The sequence below is a fragment of the Diabrotica virgifera genome, chromosome 10, assembly GCF_917563875.1.
Source record: "Diabrotica virgifera virgifera chromosome 10, PGI_DIABVI_V3a".
Taxonomy (NCBI): Eukaryota; Metazoa; Arthropoda; class Insecta; order Coleoptera; family Chrysomelidae; genus Diabrotica; species Diabrotica virgifera.
The window spans coordinates 151,243,383-151,263,943 of record NC_065452.1 but is presented as its reverse complement, the minus strand read 5'-3'; the positions used below and the strand labels follow the sequence as shown (position 1 = coordinate 151,263,943).

General features: G+C 30.5%; 1 protein-coding gene across 3 annotated transcripts in view; it reads left to right on the top strand.

Moving 5' to 3' along the window:
- Positions 1–20,561, top strand: part of LOC114325134 (neurogenic locus protein delta) — a 486,223-nt gene that overhangs the window by 437,901 nt on the left and 27,761 nt on the right. Inside the window, exons 2-4 of one of the 3 annotated variants that reach the window (XM_028273081.2) lie at positions 8,911–9,039; positions 9,313–9,606; positions 14,309–14,366. In XM_028273081.2, coding sequence (XP_028128882.1) covers positions 8,992–9,039; positions 9,313–9,606; positions 14,309–14,366 — 400 coding nt within the window. In that variant the 5' untranslated portion in view covers positions 8,911–8,991. Of the gene's footprint in view, positions 1–8,468; positions 9,040–9,312; positions 9,607–14,308; positions 14,367–20,561 lie in introns of those variants that run through there. The other 2 variants (XM_050663521.1, XM_028273080.2) reach the window with 2 other exon arrangements.

Genomic DNA, 20,561 nt, shown 5'->3' with positions numbered 1-20,561 from the left:
ATTACTTAGAATCGCCAAAGAAGACAGTTTAGTATGTTATGGTATAATATTCCACGTGTGCAAACTAATTTTCTCTTACCTTGGCAGTATTTTATGAGCTAAAAATTCTAAGATGTCTTTATATATCTCTGTTCTATATTTATCTCTCTACCTCTATTTAGCTTTATTTATTTCTGCTTTATAGTATTGAGTTTTGTCCCTTATTTTCTTGTCAATGTATAATTTTATCTGTTTATCATGACTTGTTCCTAGTCACGTATAGTCCAGGGTAATAAGGTTTTTTCCATGACATTCGAGCAGCCAGGATACTGAAGCGTTTTTTCGAAAGGTAATAACTATAAGAGCAAATTGCAACTATTTCCTGCGTAGGATCTGGCGGCCATTTTTATTTATAAACAATTAAGTGTCAAAAAATGGCATTTTTCCCTTTTTTTTCAAATCAATGGAAAACAGTGAAACTTATGGTTTTTTTAGTACAAATATCTTTGAGATTATAGAAAAAGCTTTAAAATGACGTATTACAAAGTTTGATATACTCATTTATTGTTAATATAATTGCGAAAAAAGGTCGGAATTGCGAAAAAAATTAATTTCGCAATATCTATTGTAAAAATTAGTGTACAGCTTTGAAATTTTTGTCATATAAGGGTTCTTTGGTGCTTAATATGTGATAAAAATTTCAAAGCGATTCATTAAATTGTTTAAATTTTATTAAAATTGTTTATCCCAGAGGGCATTTTTTTCACAATAACATAAGTCAGAAAAAAAATGACGTTAGAACCATTCTACAGGTGTCAAATGAAAGAGCATGAGCTATATTTTCAACTTGGTTTAAAAAAAGCGAATAAAAAATGAATTTATTAGTAATAAATAATTATCCAAAAGTATCGTAAATCTTTCCTTATAAACTTTTTATTTTGTTATATAAGAAATTATATATATTTATTACAATTTTTTATCAATTATGATATAAATAACATTACTTGGTAGTTGTGCACTTAAAACAGGGTAAAAAAGGTAATTTTTTTGGAAAAAGTTATTCAAAAAGTTTATAAGGAAAGATTTACGATACTTTTGCACAATTATTTATTACTAATAAATGCATTTTTTATTCGCTTTTTTTAAACCAAGTTGAAAATATAGTTCATGCTCTTCCATTTGACACCTGTGGAATGGTTCTATCGTCATTTTTTCCTGACTTATGTTAGTGCAAAAAAAATGCTCACTGATATAAACAATTCGAATAAAATTTAAACAATTGAGTGAATCGCTTTGAAATTTTTATCACATATTAAGCACCAAAGAACCCTCATTTGACAAAAATTTCAAACCTGTACACTAATTTTTACAGCAGTTATTGCGAAAATAATAAAGCTTTTTCCATAAGCTCAAAGATATTTGTACTAAAAAAATCACAAGTTTCACTGTTTTCCATTGATTTGAAAAAAAAGGGAAAAATGCCATTTTTTGACAGTTAATTGTTTATAAATAAAAATGGCCGCCAGATCCTACGCAGGAAATAGTTACAATTTGTTCCTATAGGTATTATCTGTCTAAAAAACGCTTCAGTTCCCTGGCTGCTCGAGTGTCACGAACAGGGTATATTTTTGTCTTATTACCCTGGCCTAGTATCCAAATATTGGTTTCTTCTCTTTAAATGTGTATTTGATTTTTCACCATGTCGCTTAGATATCCCCTCTAAATTTCCCTATAAGGTAGATTAAGTAGTAGCTCAAAGGGTGTTATTGCTGGATAAAGGATTTTAGGGGAATATTTAAAACTAAAACTAAAATAATCGGAGAAAGAGTTATACACGTGAACTCTAGAACATGCTCCAAATTAAAACAACAAGTAGGTAATTGTTAAATTAGTTGATGCATTCAACCAATACTAGAAAAAATTAAATTTCTAAATTATTTTAGAGTTTAGTGTTTCCTAAACTTTTTGCGTCGTCTGTAAGGTTTCTCAAATCAGTGTTTTAATGTGTTCACAATTAAGTATTTAGAAGAGAGAATTGTTTGCACAACTTCATTATCAGGCGTGTGTACTTTTTTTAAATTTATTCATTGTAATGTTTAAATTTGTTAAAGTCGATAAGCATAACTAGACATTCATGCTGTGTATGGTATCATGTATTCTACAAAACATCTGTTAAGAAAATTTTCTAATGCCTACATTGCTTTTTACTTATTCCACTTCTATAATTCCCAGGTGAGAATATTCCCGCCAGGTGCTGTACCTAGTTTTATTTAATGTTAAGGCCAATTGTACTTGATACGTGATATTCTTCTGCAACTTATGTCTACCCAACAGCCAATAGTATTGCTTATATTTTATTTGAAATTTTTTTACAAAAACTCCCCATAGTAACTTGGTATCTACTATTAATCCACAATATTATTTTGCATGTTTTGGGTACAGTATTAACTTTGTGTTTAAGAGTTAATATTAGTTTAGTTATTCTTATTTTATTTGTAAAATATATGAGTGATGCTTGGTTTCTCTTAATTTAATTCTCCAGTCATTGGTCCAACTTGAAAACTTATCACAGGCTTTCTGTAGGTATCATCCATGAGGTGTCATCTGTAAACGTAGGTGTAGGAATTTCTCTTTAAGTTAAGGAGATAATAATATACAGTAGGTACAAAATTGGACCTAGTAAAGTAGTACCATCTTTCTAAGAGACTCATTAATATTCCGTAAACAAGTGAATACAATTTGTACCTCTTCACTAGTTATATCTTCGTCATTGCCAGTATCTACGTTACTTTGGTCTGGTTCTTCGGTGTATCGGTGTCATTGTACAGTTTACTGAAGTATTTTGTCCAAATTTTAGATTATATAATTATTGTTTGTCTTTTCTCATTTATTTTCTTCTTTATTCCTCTTAGGATGTTCCACACCTTCTTTTTGACCTCCATATATGTCATATTTCATATTCCATGGATATTGAGAATATTTCACAGCAACGGCGTAACCAGGATGGCCCTAAGGAGGGGGTTACAAGGCCCTAAGGGGGGTTACAACTACTGGAAGGTCTCTAGCGGGTATGGTGTTAAGCTTATAGAGCTCAAAGTACATCCCAATGGGGAGGGGGGGTTATAATCCCCAAAACCGCCCCTGGTTACGCCTATATTTCACAGTATGTTTACTTTAATTGCTGTATTTCACAGTTCACTCTGGTTCTAACATTTTTGTAACGTTCATATATCTCCTGGTTTTTGTTGCTCATATTGCAACTCGTTTTCCTTAGCTGCTATAATCTTGCAATGACTTAATGTGAAAACCATGGTTTATTCATAGTATCATGGTATTTAATGTTTCTGTCAGAGTTTTTAGTTTTTGTTAATATCTAAACCAGTTGTCCAAGTTAAACTGTATGATTATGTTCAAACTCTTTAATTTTACTGTGTTGTTTTCCTTCCATACGAAACTATTATATGCCAATACAACTGAATGCTGTAATTTTACATAACTGTTCACCTTCTATATAGCGCTTATAGTCTTTGCGCGATAGTTTACCACGTTATTTTTTCAATGAATCGTTTGAATTGCTACGACAAAAATGATAACAGAGTAGGTATGAACAAAAACAACAAACTGATCGGAAACACTGATGATATGAGCAGACGGATCCATTCTTTAGGGTGAAGCGCTGTTAACATATTCCCAGAATCCCGGATATCCAACCGTCTTTCTCTATGCGTCACTCATTTAGTAGAAACACCCCCATATCAAATCGCAGATATCTACTCTGTACAGTATGTATAACAAAAAACATTACGTCCTTTACGATTAATATTTGTCTCAAGGTCCTAGACGATTTTATTTTGTAGTATATTTATGTGTTTCCTTTTTTTGTATATGTAGGTCAAAGTTTAATGTCTTTTGCAAACGCCAATAGAGAAAACTATATATTATGATTTTACTTAGTGACGTGAGAATCCTTCTGGATCTTAGATTGTCAATCAATATTAGTTTTACGTAGTGAAAACATCCATTTCCTGTCATTAATTTTATATTTTAGGGATGTTGTGTTATTCTATTTTCTAAATAAATAGTTATTTTGTGCTCAGAATTTCTAAGAATTTTTGCATTAAAATGTTTAAGTCAACTTTTTGATCACTTGCAACATGAAGTATTTATACATTTATCTATAATTTATATATTTCTTATGGAGAACAAAATATCTGTGTATTTATTGGTTTTCTTTGTTTCGTTTTAATTGCTAGGTTTTCTATTTTTCTATTACCGATGACTATAGATCTAACTCGCTTAGAAAATTGAAGTGCAAGAACAAGAATTCTTTTTAAATGAATAATTCTGGGTGCTAAATAAATAAACAACCCACAATAAATACTATTTATATATAAACAGGGATGGAAACATTTAGAATATCATATAGGAATACTAGTGAACTTATTTTGCTTACTTATTAGCATAATTGGATTATTAATTTTTGGAAACTAACCAATGCATTACTTTTCTGAACAGTTTTTCCATGATATTTCTATATTCATTTTTTCTATACCATGCTTGTTTTTCTTATTAATTATCCAGTGTTCAAATCCTTAGCTGAATTGCTCAAATTCTTGGTATAGTATTTTTACTACAAAAACGTTATTACGTAGGTCAAAATTTTTGACGTAAGAGAACTGTCAAAACATTAGAATGTGACTTTTCATTATTGCCATGTTTTTATAAAAGTCACATTCTAATGTTTTGACAGTTCTCTTATGTCAAAAATTTTGACCTACGTAATAACGTTTTTGTAGTAAAAATACTATATTTCCCTTAATGTATTCTTAAAACTTTTCCTTAATATTTTTCCATCTAGTCTGTCTATTTCACTGCCCTTTGTAGTATATCGTTTTTTATAAATGGATGTAATAAAGGCTTCTTTTCCAAAATTCTTCTTCATTCAGCCTTTTCTCAAATTTTCTATGTAGGTAGCAAAAAATCTTCTGATTTTGTGTTGTTTAGTGTTTTGATTGCTTGTTTAACTTATACAGGGTGAGTCATGAGGAACTGTACATACTCCTACCTCGCATAGAGGCCCCTATGGGGAATAACAAATGACCATTAAAAAGTGTCTGCTCCCATTGTTTAATAATATACAGGGCGAGTTTCGCATTTTGACTGAAATTTGTATTCGTCATAATTTTTGAACGGTCAGATCGATGTGTCTCTTATTTTGGTCAATCGTTACACTATTGCCACCTAATCAACTGATTTATTCAAACTAGAAAAAAATCAGGTCCGGCTTTAAAAAAATTAGTTCGTTTGGGTCTTAGAAAAAATTTCACCCTGTATAAGCTTTTTGAAAACTCTAATATGAATTTTGCAAATTAGACAAATAGGCAATTAAAATAACATATTTATTTTTTCCGAACACGATTGCTTAATTTTTTATAAAAAAATCAAATTTGATTATGAATTAAAAGTTTGGTAAAGTGAACCATAGATTTAACAAAATTAACTTTTATTACCAAAATTAATTTTTTTTAACAAATATTTATTTTATGTTACCACCAATCAACTGATTTGTTCAAACAAGAAAAAAATCAGGCCCGGATTTAAAAAATAAGTTCGTTTTGGTCTTAGAAAAAATTTCACACTGTATACGCTTTTTGAAAACTCTAATATGATTTTTACAAATTAGACAAATAGGCAATTAAAATGGCATATTTATTTTTTTCCCCACACGATTACTTAATTTTTTATTAAACAATCAAATTTGACTATGCATAAAAAGTTTGGCAAAGTTTTTGCATAGATTTAAAAAAATTAATTTACTTTTAATTACTAATTAACTTTTTTTACAAAAATTAATTTACAAAAACAACGTTTTTCTTAAAATTAAAACGTTTACCATTTTTTTTATAACACGTCTAGATCTAAAACTTCCCATAACACTTCTTTTGGACTCTATAGTTTAACATAGACGTGATCAAATTGATAAATTTTAAATTTTTCCACCTAATTTTTGCGATTTACAAGTTTGCAGCTTTTAAAAGAAGAAGACTGAAAGTCTACAAAAATTTTCATAGTCTTCAAAATGGTAAGAGGTATGTGCTGTAAAAATTTCAGAAAAAAAAATATTAAAATGGAACAGAGTTGTAGCGAGTTAAACCGTGAGTTCATTTTTTTTTTCATTTTAGGTTAAAATTCCGATCTTGACAAAGATTTTTTAATAAAAAATTAAGTAATCGTGTGGGGAAAAAATAGATATGCCATTTTAATTGCCTATTTGTCTTATTTGTAAAATTCATATTACAGTTTTCCAAAAGCGTATACAGGGTGAAATTTTTTCTAAGACCAAAACGAACTAATTTTTTAAATCCGGACCTGATTTTTCTCTAGTTTGAATAAATCAGTTGATTGGATGGTAACATAAATTACTTATTTGTGCAAAAAAAATTAATTTTTGTAATAAAAGTTATTTTTTTTAAATCTATGGTTCACTTTACCAAACTTTTAATTCATAGTGAAATTTGATTTTTTTTATAAAAAATTAAGTAATTGTGTGCGGAAAAAAATAAATATGCCATTTTAATTGCCTATTTGTCTAATTTGTAAAATTAATATTAGAGTTTTCAAAAAGCGTATACAGGGTGAAATTTTTTCTAAGACACAAACGAACTAACTTTTTTAAAGCCGGACCTGATTTTTTTCTAGTTTGAATAAATTAGTTAATTAGGTGATAATAGTGTAACGATTGGCCAAAATAAGAGACACATCGATCTGACCGTTCAAAAATTATGACTAATACAAATTTCTGTCAAAATGCGAAACTCGCCCTGTATATTATTAAACAATGGGAGCAGACACTTTTTAATGGTCATTTGTTATTCCCCATAGGAGCCTCTATACGAGGTAAGCGTATGTACAGTTCCTCATGACTCACCCTGTATCTGTGCCATTTCTATCTAGTTTGCTGCAAATTAGATACTACGATCGCTACAACATTTGATTAATAAATTCGTTGATGTTATAAAAAAAACGTCAAAACTGAATGTTATAATTGGTGGCAGGGAAGTAACCATTGTTTAACATGCAGATGATGCGGTCGTTGTAGAAAAGAATGAAAATGGTCTACAAATTATGGACAGATTACAATAGAAATACCTACATATCGTAAATAATAACGTGAAAAAAATTATAGGTAAACAAATAAACAGAATTAAATATGAAATAAAAAAGCAGTTCATTAAGATCGTAACATGAAGCTATAAATATAAACATCAAAACTTAAATAGTTAATGCTGGACACTTAAAAGAAATTAAAAACTAAACAAATATAGCCAACAGAAGTGGTAACATTAGGGAAACAATATAAAAACGCTAAGGAATAAGGAATGGGGCAAAAATGTAGTTACAGATCTATAATTAACTCTAAAGAGTAAATGACTGTGTATTGGGCTCAAGAAATACTAGAATGAGCACATCAGCAGTAAGGGCGCCAAAAGATAGTGAGGGTGGCGCGAAAGAAATCCCCGAGAAGAATAAACAGATGGAAGGGTATTTAAACAACGGCTTTTAAAAAAATTATAGCAAAAAATGCATTGTATTTTCGTGTAGATAAATAATAAATATGTGTTGTGGAATGCGGTATAACAATGATAATAACTGCATATTAGTTTATTGAAATTACTAACAGGAATATGAAAATATTTTCGTGTGATATGTTTTATATTTAATGCCATATTTTTTCGGAATAAACCGAATGAATTGTAATTCAATTTACATACTTAATATTTTTGATATTTCGACTTCCAGTCCAGAAATCATTTTAAAATAATATTTTAAAAATAAAAATAGTATTACCTATAAATTCTGTATTTATATGCACAAGAATTAAAATTAAAATAATATTTATGTGTAATATTATTTTATATTTACGTATTTATTTAACGTCAAAAATATTATGTGATTTTAATTTTACATTTGCTGTATTATTCCCAAAACATGTAGATGTAATTCAATCCGAAAAGAAAATTAAAAATAACCATTGGTACCTATTTTGGGTATTTTTCATTTTCCTCGTATATAGAATATATACAATGATCACAATATATCCGACATTAGTAATATAATACTATAATATTAACATACTATAATATATTGTCGTTTTTATTGTGTCTTTCGGGTATTGTACAAAACAGCACATGGTTTTTCGAATGCACATGCAGTTTGCAATCCTGCCAGCCAAGTGCAAAGATGAAAAGTTTGAAAGGGGGCAGTAAATCCGCGAAGAGTCTCGGAGGCGAGCGGGTAAAAAGTGTGATTTTGACAAAAAGGCAAATAAGGCTTCGTAAAAGTAATAAGTGATGGCGTATGGGGTAGTTTGATGTCGTATGTGGTTTACAAATGGTCGTACTACCCTATGGCAGCCGTTGAGCAGCTGCTTTTGCCTAGCGCGTCCCTCATATTAAAGCGGACACGCCGGGTGGCTGCCCATTCGAGGGTAGCGAGCGCGCGAGTGTAGAAGTTAATCTAAGCAGTTTTAAACAAGTACACGTTCTTTTCGTATTCGTATTGTGGAACACAGAACTTTGGCGGAAGCACTACATAGTACCCCTTAGAGCGCCCCCTCCATAAAGTATACGCTACCGTACCACACGGTTGAGTTGAGCCGACGTCCAACGTGAAGTTTATGTTTAAGCTCAGTCAGTCTGTATTCACCGCCCGAGAGTTGTGTAACCGAAACTCTCATTTCTGGATATACGTGTGCTGTGTTGTGCATTGCCATTATGGGGTGTTTTAAAGAATATTAAATTTTAACAAACGTTTTTGCATGTGCTGTGCCTATGTGGATTTTTTAAAGTGTGTGGGCGACGAATATTGTCGTTGTCCAATTGTGTTTTTAGTGATTTTTATTTCATAATAGCCTATGGCGCGGTGTTGCAGATTACCCCTGAGGTAACAGCATTAGGAGGCTGCTGATACCACCTATTCAGGAACAGCTTATTTAACTCAAGAATCAACAACATGTCTTGGATATTATTCCCCCTATTAGGGCTTTTAGCCTTTCACCAGGTAAGTGTTACCGGTAGTTTTAGATACGCGATAAATTTTTGTAAAGTTTTTTCGCGGTTTTATCAATTCGAGATAGTGAAATCTTGCGTATAGCCAATGTCTCGAACTCTTCTTCGGGAAACTTAGAGTATCTCTTAACTAATTTTTGATCATTCGCGCACTTTTCAACAATTTCCAACTAACAAACAAATTTTGAGTTTGGATCATTGTCAAATTGATTTAAACGCGGCCTTTTTGTAAAATCAAATACATATACAAGTTATTCTTCCTTAGGCCCAGTCGTCAGGAGTTTTTGAGTTACGATTGATTTCTTTCGACAATGAAGCCGGCAAAAATGATTTAGGAACGTGTTGTACTGGAAAATCTCGACCAAATTCAGAATGTGACGGATTTTGCCGACCTAGATTTAGGGTTTGTTTGAAGGAATACCAAGTTAAAATTGACACGACATCCAAATGCACGTTTGGTGATAAGATAACACCTGAATTAGGTCCCAATCCTGTTACGGATACACCGCAGAATGGGTTTTCTAATCCCATAGCCTTACCATTCCCATTTACATGGCCGGTAAGTTTATGAACTGAGTTTTGTTTTGAATATGTAGATAATGGGAATGTGAAACATTTTTACGTTCAATAGCTTAATCAGAAATTGTGAGTAGGATGATTGAATCAAGTCTATTTTCAGTAATAATAGCTAAGTAAAATTTCAAAAGAAAACATTTAGTACATTGTATTAAATATCAAGAATACCTGGTTAACTAATCATGATGTTACCACCTGCCCCTACTCGACAATGATGCGGGCCGGTCTTTAAACTTTGAAGAGAGAAAACGCGTAATTTAATTTCTTCTTACTGTCTCTATTTTTAACATTACATATCAGTCAATCCTTTAATAACAAATACTTAAGTAAGAAAAGCTCTTAAAGCCGAAAATAAAAATACGCTATAAGGAATGCCTTCTTGTTCTGTACCCGATCGTACCGAAGTGTCTGAATTCTTGCAGAGAGTGTACATTATCCGCGGAGAGATTTTAAAGTATCTTGGACTGTCTCGAAGCAGGTATCAGCCGTGGGAAATAAACTGCACAATTCCAAAATTAATTAGGTACCCATTAAAGATTTATTTATTAAATAACAATGTATCATATTACTTTTTTATTGTTAAAACATTCTTGAACTAATATGATATGCTACGTTTGTTTCATTAATTGTTAGTAAAAGTTCGGTAAAATATTTAGAATGAAAATAATTGTTGCGTTAGTATGGGTAATTTAAGCAGAACTATTTTTCCTGATGTAATTGGAAAGCGTAACAGTTTGGTATATTATTTTAGAGAGGATACTTCCTTATGTAGAAATACCACATTCATAGTTTAATGGTTTTATTATCGAAAGTGCTAATAAATGTCCTATTACATATTGTCACTTAACACTAGGCCCAAGTAACTTGGTTTTTTGAAAATTTCTAGTAATCCATAAAAATAATTTTACTTGTAGCATATCATTAAATAATGCTTGTAAAACATTCACATTTGATAACTATGTGCATTCTTATTTATATATTTAACCCAAATTGGCGTGCTATATATAATATATAATATGATCTCTTCAATTGCTATTCATGAATTGCAATTTTTAAGATCCCAGTTCTTTCGCGAGTTATATCAGCGGTAAAAAACTAAAACAGTATTTTCCCACAATTCTCTGTGCATTAAGTATAAACATCAAGAGAAAGATGCATACTTAACCGGTTTTATTATTACTACGGTTAGTATTAAACCTCCAACCTCCGTTCTTGCGCAGACTCATTTCTTAACCTCTTCACTCAGTAGATATAGACTGGAATAAATCGTGAACCACTCTGTGAAAATCGTTCTCCGAGATTTTACTATTAATTACAAAGCATCGGTTCATCGTGTTTAATTTTTATTTTTGCTGGACTTTATTATATTAAGTCTTCAAGACTTTGTGTTTAATCTTCCCAGGGCCTTCTTCTCTTTTGTTATCGAAGATTTATTGGTGTTTATCCAATCTACAGAGTGTACGACATAAAAGCAGCGCTAGTATCATAAAAAGTCAAAATTAAAATTTATATCCCTTTGCTCCTAAAATAAACTTCAGTCCTTACTGCATACATACCAGCAAACCATAAAAAGTATGTGAGAGGGAGGTCTAATGTATCAAATAAAGATGCTGGTACAACTTTTAAACATGTTTTTCTGCAAATGATATTTAAAACGGACGGAAACTACATTCCTGTGTCATTTTTCAACCTAAAACTAATTTCAGTTCAGATTGTCTGGCGGATTAGTAAACAAAACAAACAGCATTATTCAACAAACTATCAACCGTTCGCTTGTTTTGTATTTTTAGTTTTTAACAGACCTCTACACAATGTAGGAAAATCCGTGAAAAAATTCGTTATATAGAATAACAACATACATTGTCTTGTATATTGAATTGGTTATATAATGGAATTGTTTATATAAGTACCAGTATTCATATTTTTATCAAAAAGAATTTGCAATTAATCAAAAAAACAATAAAGAAGAATTAGAGATAATTTTAAAAGGTTCATTATTTTTATAGTTGAAAAATGGCATTTCAAATGTTATCGCTATTCTAGACAGTTAATAGCACTTCATAAATAAATAGTACAATTGCTGTGTTGTCTGCATGAAAACAAACAATTTTCCAATTAAGAACTTTAATTTTTTAAACATGCCATCGTAGTACATAATATCATTGTGCAGTTTTATGCTAAAATTGTTCATAACAAAATACATTGTGAAAATGTTTATTTCTAAATATCGCACGCGAATTTAAATTTGTCACAAAAGTGGATGAATCCATATTACACGAAGTGGGAATAGATGAAAAAGATCTTGATTGAATTTATAGACTAGATACCATAGACAGTACCTATATGTAGACTATAGACAGGCATTTCATCTATTGAAAATCTGAATTAATAGATAAGTTATTTACAAAACCAGTTTGAAATAATCAAGTATGTGCTTATTTCGCAAAGACATCAGAAAACATTACAATCTTCTATTGTCCGTCTCTTTTTTCGTTGCAGAAAATCATTTTACAAAATAGTATTTGAATAATTTATGAGTCCTTCCACAAAAGTGGAAGAATCCATATTACACGAAGTGGGAATAGATGAAAAAGATCTTGATTGAATTTATAGACTATATACCATAGACAGTACCTATATGTAGACTATAGACAGGCATTTCATCTATTTGAAAATCTGAATTAATAGATAAATTATTTACAAAACCAGTTTGAAATAATCAAGTATGTGTTTATTTCGCAAAGACATCAGAAAACATTAAAATCTTCTATTGTCCGTCTCTTTTTTTCGTTGCAGAAGATTGCCTCATTTTACAAAATAGTATTTGAATAATTTATAAGATATTGGGCAAAATTAAAGGCTTATGTGAGACATATGACATTTAAATCAAATGCTGATCTTATTGTAAATCTCTCGCATAAATATAATAACCGACCTTGAAGCATAATAAACTGCTCGGCAAAAGTTAGGAATATAGAAAATTCTGCTGATTTTCATAGTTGATTTTTTCGCGAACAGACGGATTCCGCTATTTTTTTTTATTTTAGCCTTTTCTTTAGTATTTGCACAGTTGTGCAAAGGTTTACTCAAACTTATTTTTTGTACTTATACCAGGTGGAAGAAAAAGATATGTTTTTCTTGTGTTAAGTTTGAGACACTCTGTAGGGAGAACGAGGTACAAATGTGAGTATACATCAGAATAATATTGTAATCTTGTTTTGTGAACATGCTGTTGTTTGAATGTCCCTGGTATCTTTAGAAACAAAAAAAAAATAGACGGTTTTGTAATTTAACATGTGTTTTAACCGAAACAAAAGTTTGAGACACCTTGTAGGGAGAAAAAGGCACAAAGGTGAGTATACCTCGATATTTTGTTGCAGTCCCATATTTTGTGAAATTTTATTTTTTTAATTTCTCTGATATCTTTAATAACAAAGAAACTAGACGATATTACTCTTTAATATGTGTTTTAACTGACGACATGCGTCACATCACACATGTGAAACATCGAAAAACATATTAGAGAGTAATACCGTCTAGTTTCTTTGTTATTAAAGATAGAGAAATTAAAAAAATAAAATATTCAAAAAATATGAGACTACAACATAATATCGGGGTATACTCACCTTTGTGCCTTTTTCTCCCTACAAGGTGTCTCAAACTTTTGTTTCGGTTAAAACACATGTTAAATTACAAAACCGTCTATTTTTTTGTTTCTAAAGATATCAGGGACATTCAAAAAACAAAATGTTTACAAAACATAAGACTACAATACGATTTCGATATATACTCCCATTTGTACCTCGTCCTCCCTACAGGGCGTCTCAAACTTAACATAAGAAAACATTTCTTTTCTTCCACCCGGTATAAGTACAAAAAAAAGTTTGAGTAAACCTTTGCATAACTGAGTAAATACTAAAGAAAAGTCTAAAATAATAAAAAAAAATTAGCGGAATCTGTTAATCTGTTCACGAAAAAATCTACTATAAAAATTCAGCAGAATTTTCTATATCCCTAACTTTTGACGAGCAGTTTATATGAATGTACCCAGTACCCTACTTGTTCGGTTTGTATTTCAAAAGTGTCAAAGACACTAAATATTTAAGATAAAAATATTTTCTTTAGTAGGTCAACTTTTCCAGGTATTTTTCTATTTAACTAGTTTTATAAATTTCATTTTATTATGACATGTGTTTAGTAACCATTGTGAAAAACCATGTAGGTACTCTGAAACTATAAAATCCGTGATATTATATTATACCACCTCAGGTATTTTTATGTGATTGTCATTTGAAAAAGACATCGTATATTTGAGATGATTTACAAATTATTTTATTTATGACCGAAATTATCAATTATTAATAACTCGGTATTATTATTATAGTGATTCTTGATTTAGTGATCTGATTTTGTAGAATTTATATTTGATTACAAATCAAAAACACTAAATGTTGTTTAGTCGAACCATAAAAAATAATTGTTGTGTATGTCCTGTAAATAATGTTGATTAATGTTTAGTAAGAGACACCATATTGATAGAAATTATTCGACTCACATAAAACAGCTATAAAATGAATGTAAAAAGGTGATCACATCAATATTGCATGTAACATTAGCATCTTCTTCAGTGAAAGTTGTTTTCTCTCAAAATAAAAGAATTCACAATTTCTTCTTCAATTTTACAGGGTACCTTCTCGTTGATAGTGGAAGCATGGCATGGAAATGAAACGTCACATTCTGCCGGTGAGTAGAAAATCATTTTCAAAACTATTGCACAATGGGAAAAATAATATTTTATATTTTTAATAAAGAGCGCCTGAATAGCAATCTCTGTAAATTGCATTGCGTGATTGTAATATACCCGTTTTCATTTCTCAGATGGTATTGTTTCAGTTATAGCAATGTGGAAGTAAACTGGGATCCTAATTAAATATATAAAACGCAATCGTTTACGATTTTAACTCTTCCGCTTTTGCCATTTAGAACAATCACTATTAATAATAATGATAATAGCTAGCTCTCATATTAAACTTAAGCCATATTTGGTATTACTTGTTAGTAACTATATTTTGCTTCTATATTGCATACTACCTAAAATATAATCTTTCCTTGATCTTCACTTATAATTTTATATCCTCTTGATCTAAACTATGTAACAGAAATATGCAGGATAATAAAGCAATCACATATATTTTGAGAAAGCCTTTTAAGAAATGTAGGTATATTTTGGTAGGATATTAGTCCATAAATATCTTATTGTATATATTGGTTCGTGTAAGAAACTATTTTGATTCGGTCTTCTTCCCTTTCGTTATCTTGCATAGGAAATATTAGTTTCAAATAAATTATTATTTATATTAAAAAACTTTAACATCGTTTAAATTGTAGACTAGGTACATACTTAAAAGTATTAAATTAAACAACATAAAGTCGATGAAAAATGGATATAACTCCGGGAACAATATGTCCCTCATTACATCTGTCTTGGACTGCAATAGCCTGCCAACTAATTATAGTTTTTTATATTAATTATACAAGACCTCAGTGACTACAATACAGAATATAGAGATTAAACAGGGGCCATCGAAACAACCATAATATCTAAAATGACATTATGGAAACATTTGAAAGGAGCGGTTGGCAAGTGTAAAAAACACAATGGAAAATCACTTTTGATGGACAAATAGGAAACCCAAATCTTTATTTTACCTATTCAATCTGTACTTTATTTCAAAACAATTAAACAATTACATCTGTTACGAGATGAAACTACCCACATAATGAAGAAACAACAGATTTATTGTAAAATATGAAAGTTTTACTTTAATTTTCATGAATCCTTTCCTAGGCGTTGTTTTTTCAGAGACATTGGTATATCATCAGTGTTTCTCTTGTTCATCATTTGAACTATATTTATGACCTGTTATGATACGTATCCTATGTGGTTTTCATTATTTCTTTTCCTGTAGATACATTTTGACTTTTCATTATATTCTTTTGAAATAATATAATAATAATTCTTTCGATATATTATAAAAAATAATATTTCTACTTATATATTCATCTACTACAAAACAATAATATATTCGTATTAACTACGTGCCGATTGTAGCTCCTAATTGTTCTAATTTAGTAAAAGATCATTCGCCTTTTTCATTTTCGAATGGGAAAAATTTGAGATAGAGGTTATATGTGTAACAATGCCCTACTAAATCCAATCAATAGTTGTTGGCATTAGAGTTACTGGTGAATAGTGTGTATATAAGTTGAACTTATCACTGTTTTTGATCGATCAATAATCATTAATGTTTGATGACTTCTAGCAGGTCTTGTGATGAAAAACCATACTTTAGACATGATTATAGTGTAAAGAAAATTATTGAAACGCGGAAATCAAGGAATGTTAATTGAAAAATTATTATGTACGAAACAATTTCTCACTTCCTGAAAATAAAAACTTTCGGTAATAAAAATATTGTTGATGAAAAGATGAAACTATTTTTAAAACATGGGATTACTTGTATAATGTGATTTCGATAACGTTTGTTATTTCCGAAGTATTAAATTGTTTACGAAAAGGCTTGCTTCTTCCCGTCGTCGTAATATTTACCTCACTTATGTATCAGCCGTGTGAATCATTCCTGGAACTTTTTATATCATATCCGAGTTACATATACGAAAACAGACTATGCTCTAAAACTAAATAAATATCCAACCATATAGCACGGTGTAAAAAGCCACATGTATAGCAGCTGTCAACTCTTAACTTACCAACAAAACCAGCCCTCTTCCTGATAACCTAAAAGGCTCTTCCGCTTCAACTGATATTTCCACTACGTTTTCCTTTATAACTAATCTTCGATACCAAAACGCCGTCTTTTGCAGACCACTGAATTTATTTTATAAACGACATTAAATTTATAAAAGCGGTTGTAATTGAATTTAGTTGAGCTTTTAAAATAGGATTGATCCTCTCTTGGGGCTAATTACTTCAAAGATTAAGTTTAACAAACTTTCCAAACTTATTTAATTATTTATAAAATTGACTTAAATGTTTATTTGTTCCTCGAGTTATTGTTCGCTAGTTATTCGAATGTTTCGTTAATTAATCATAAATTAAGTCTATTAAAAATATGAATGTAGTTAAAAAATAGATTAATATGATAATTATATGATATACATATTTAACATTTATATTTCTGATGTTCATCTATTCGTCGCCTCGATGCCTTAACAAGGTAGCATTCACCTCGATGTGAATAGTAAATTCATTGTTCAAACCACGCGCTATTCAAAAAAATTTCAAACGTGGCAACATAAAATCCAAAATGAATCTTCGACTGTGAATTTCAGTTTGTGATCTGGCTGATGGATCAGTATTGGACTTACGATTCAGTGATTCCAACCAGAAGACTTTGAGACGCTAGAAAACCGGAATATAGGACATGTCGAGCTATTAAGATAGCGTCTGTTTCTCAAGAGTTTACCTTGTTATTTTCTGTTTATGGGCCTTGTTAATTTATCCTGCTTTGGCTCTGCTTTGTACAGCATAGATGAGGATTACTTTTTTATATATTTGGTTATCTCATAATTTGGCACTTCCTTTGGTCCCCTTCTTTGCTTTTGTTCTTTTTTCTGTATTGTGTAATTGCAGTATTAGTTTTGTCTTTTCGTCTTCAACATATTACATACTAAGTATTTCTTTCATATTGAAGTGTTTTCAAATATCCTTGTTTATTATCTCATCTTGTCTTTTATTTCTAACTTATATCTTACATAAAATAACTTGTTTGATAATAGTTTGAAGATTATTATAACAGTAGTTACTTTTCTTACATGTTTGGTTACCATATAATTTGTCACACGTTGTTCCTCTTTTGCGTTTGTTTCTTGTTTGGAAGTACGAAAAAACTAATTTAAGTCTTACTGTCTTTACTAGGATTATTAGTTTATATATTCCGTAGTTATTTTATTTTTTACGAACATGCTGCGATAAAATCAAAAACAAGTAAATAATAATTTTATATTGAAATTTCAAATTCGTTCAAAACAAACTGACGTATCTATTTTGCAACTGATTTTAGATGGTTTAATAAAAAGCCATATTTATTCATACAGGGTCTAACAATAAGGCATTCAAATTTTATGTTTCGCCTGTACCTAACTTGTCCAGGTGTTGTAACAGTAAAACCGTTCAGCGTTCCCTCGTTCTATTGAAGGCACCCAGTTGACAAAATGATAAATATATTTCAAGCAATCTTCTGACCGATTATTGATAACTTTAACTTTATGGTATTTAAACGTTGTTTAAATTCATTTAAAAATGTGTATACAAAGTTTATCGAGAGATATATTTTTCTTTTCTGAGAAGTTTTTATACGGCGTATAAAAAGCCGCCATGGTGTAACGCATTTTTAACGGTTTTACTTCACAATGGAGTCTCTCTAAGATCTCTAAATTAAATATCCTAACCGAGACTGGTTCTTTAATTAACAACCATTCGTTAATTTGAAGGAATACATGCAAAGGCGAGCTATGGTTGAGAAAAGATGGTAGAAATATATAACTTAAATGCCGAGCTGACATAGGACGGCAATTATTTCTGTGACAAAGTGTATATGGGAATTTAATAACCTTGTGTAGCTACAATTGGATACGTAAACTGGTTAGGCCCTAGAAAAATGACAGCCATATTGTTATTTATTGAATACACAGTAATTTTCGTAGCTTTACAGGTAATATTTACTTCTTTATGAACAATTTATTTTATCTGCAGCAGTGATAGGAATTTCATATCGAGAAAAGTATTTAAATTCATTTATTACACAACAAAAGTAATTAATTTCTCTAATAGCAATATTTTACTAACATAGTTGTTTTCTCCGGTGCCATTAAAACCGTAAATGTACACTGGAATACCGTGTACAAAATCTATTGAATATTTTCATCAAAAAAGGAAATGTTATTTTTTTACCACGATGTCGAAGAATGTTTGTCAAACGCATTTCTTTTCTCTTGATTTTTGTTGCTACATACTACTACTGCTACTACTAGAGTTTAGTTATTTTTACCCAGAAAAAAAGGTCACTGGGGAATAAAAGTTAATGGCATCCAAATATCAAGCATCAGATAGGCAGATGACACAGTTCTCAATGCAAACTAAGACGGATTAAACACGTATTCAACAGTTAAATCAGGCATGCCACAAGTTCTAAACGGAGATAAACGAAAAAAAAACACCAAAACGTGTTTTATTACAAAATTACTTTTTTAAACATTCCATTGCCTATAACGATACATGGAAAATGCTGCAAATAAACGCCTATACAGTTATATTAACACCAAGCTCAATTCTGAACAAGAATCAAAACCGAGAATATCTCAAACGGTAAAATATTGGAAATATTTAAATAAATAAAATAGAAAGAAATATCAGTGCGAGAAAAAACTGACCAGGCTAAGCTTCAAACAACTTGTACGAGCAGCAATAAACAAGGGTAGGTTTGCCAAAGTAATCACAGTTGAGTAAAAAATAGCAATTATTGTTCTTACATGACTATTTTCAGATATCTTCTGTAGTTGAAAATAAGAACTATTGTTCTTCTATGACTATTTTCAGATACATTCTAAGAACTGGATGGAACATGTTAAACAAGACCCCACTGAAGGCAACTATGCTGGTTATATGATATCAAAAGTACATACCACTTATTAAATGCCATAAAAGAATAAACTATAAATCCTACTAAAAAGATTCCTGCCCAGAATAGCCCATCTATAAATAGAATATACATTTTTCATCCATATGTAGGTATATTCTATCTATATTCCTAATATAAAGGCTTTGCTTATAGGTATGCTTCTGTCATCTTTAAATTGTTTTTGTAACATTTTGTGTGAACTAAATATTGTAAATGATTAGTTCTAATTAAATAGGTAATCCAGTATGCAGGAACATAAAAATAAATGACTATAATATACTCATGATTAACTGTAACTTCCTTTTTAAAAAGTGCTTAGCAACACCGAAATATTAATAAATACAGCAAATTAAACAATTGGCTTACTTCAACGGCTGAATTGAATTGTTTTGTTCGACGGATTTGGAACAAAAATGTAAAATAGTAAAATCTAGTTAATAAATGATAGGATAGCCATAAGTAATTAATTACTTTAAAAATTACAAATGAGTGCAAGTTTTGCTAAAATCCTATTTAATTATGACAGATACAATATTAAGCCCCAGATCAGTAATAAATAATGAATATTATTTATGATCTCATAAGTTTTAGACCTGTAGCTTCAGAAAGATGTGTATTTTGCACTATGCGCACTTTTCTATAGATGGTTTTAACTAAATATTGCCAGTTTCACGTGTGTAAGACTTGAAAAAGTTGCTTCATTAATAGTAAGCAAGTTATTTAACTAATATACTCTTAGACCTGGTCGTTGATTGCCCTTTTTCCCTTCAGTAACCAATTGCAGTAGAATGAGGAACGAAACCACTACCTGATCACAGGTACAATTAATATTTTCCTATTATTGTGGTTTTGTATCGTTTTTTTTTGATAGAGTGATATAAATCAGTCATAATGCAGCCACTTGGCTTAGTGTACATCTGCCATTTATTTAATAAAACCATTCTAGAACCCTGGAGCATTGCACCAGCTTGTACAACTTCAGTGAGTTGATACCATACGTTTTTGGAGTTACTTGGTAGTCTCTAAAACCTATTTATTTGGCACCTGCGATTTAGCACCTCCCAGTCATACAAGATAAGGTTGACTGCTTCAGATTCTCTATGAAGAGTCGGAATAGCCCCGTTGTGTACAGTTATCTCTTGACTGGCGCATGTACCGTAAGCAATCCCGGTATGATTATGAGCTAATTCCTGCTTATTTTCCGCAGTACTTTAGCCTTTTTAGCCCAAGTCCATTT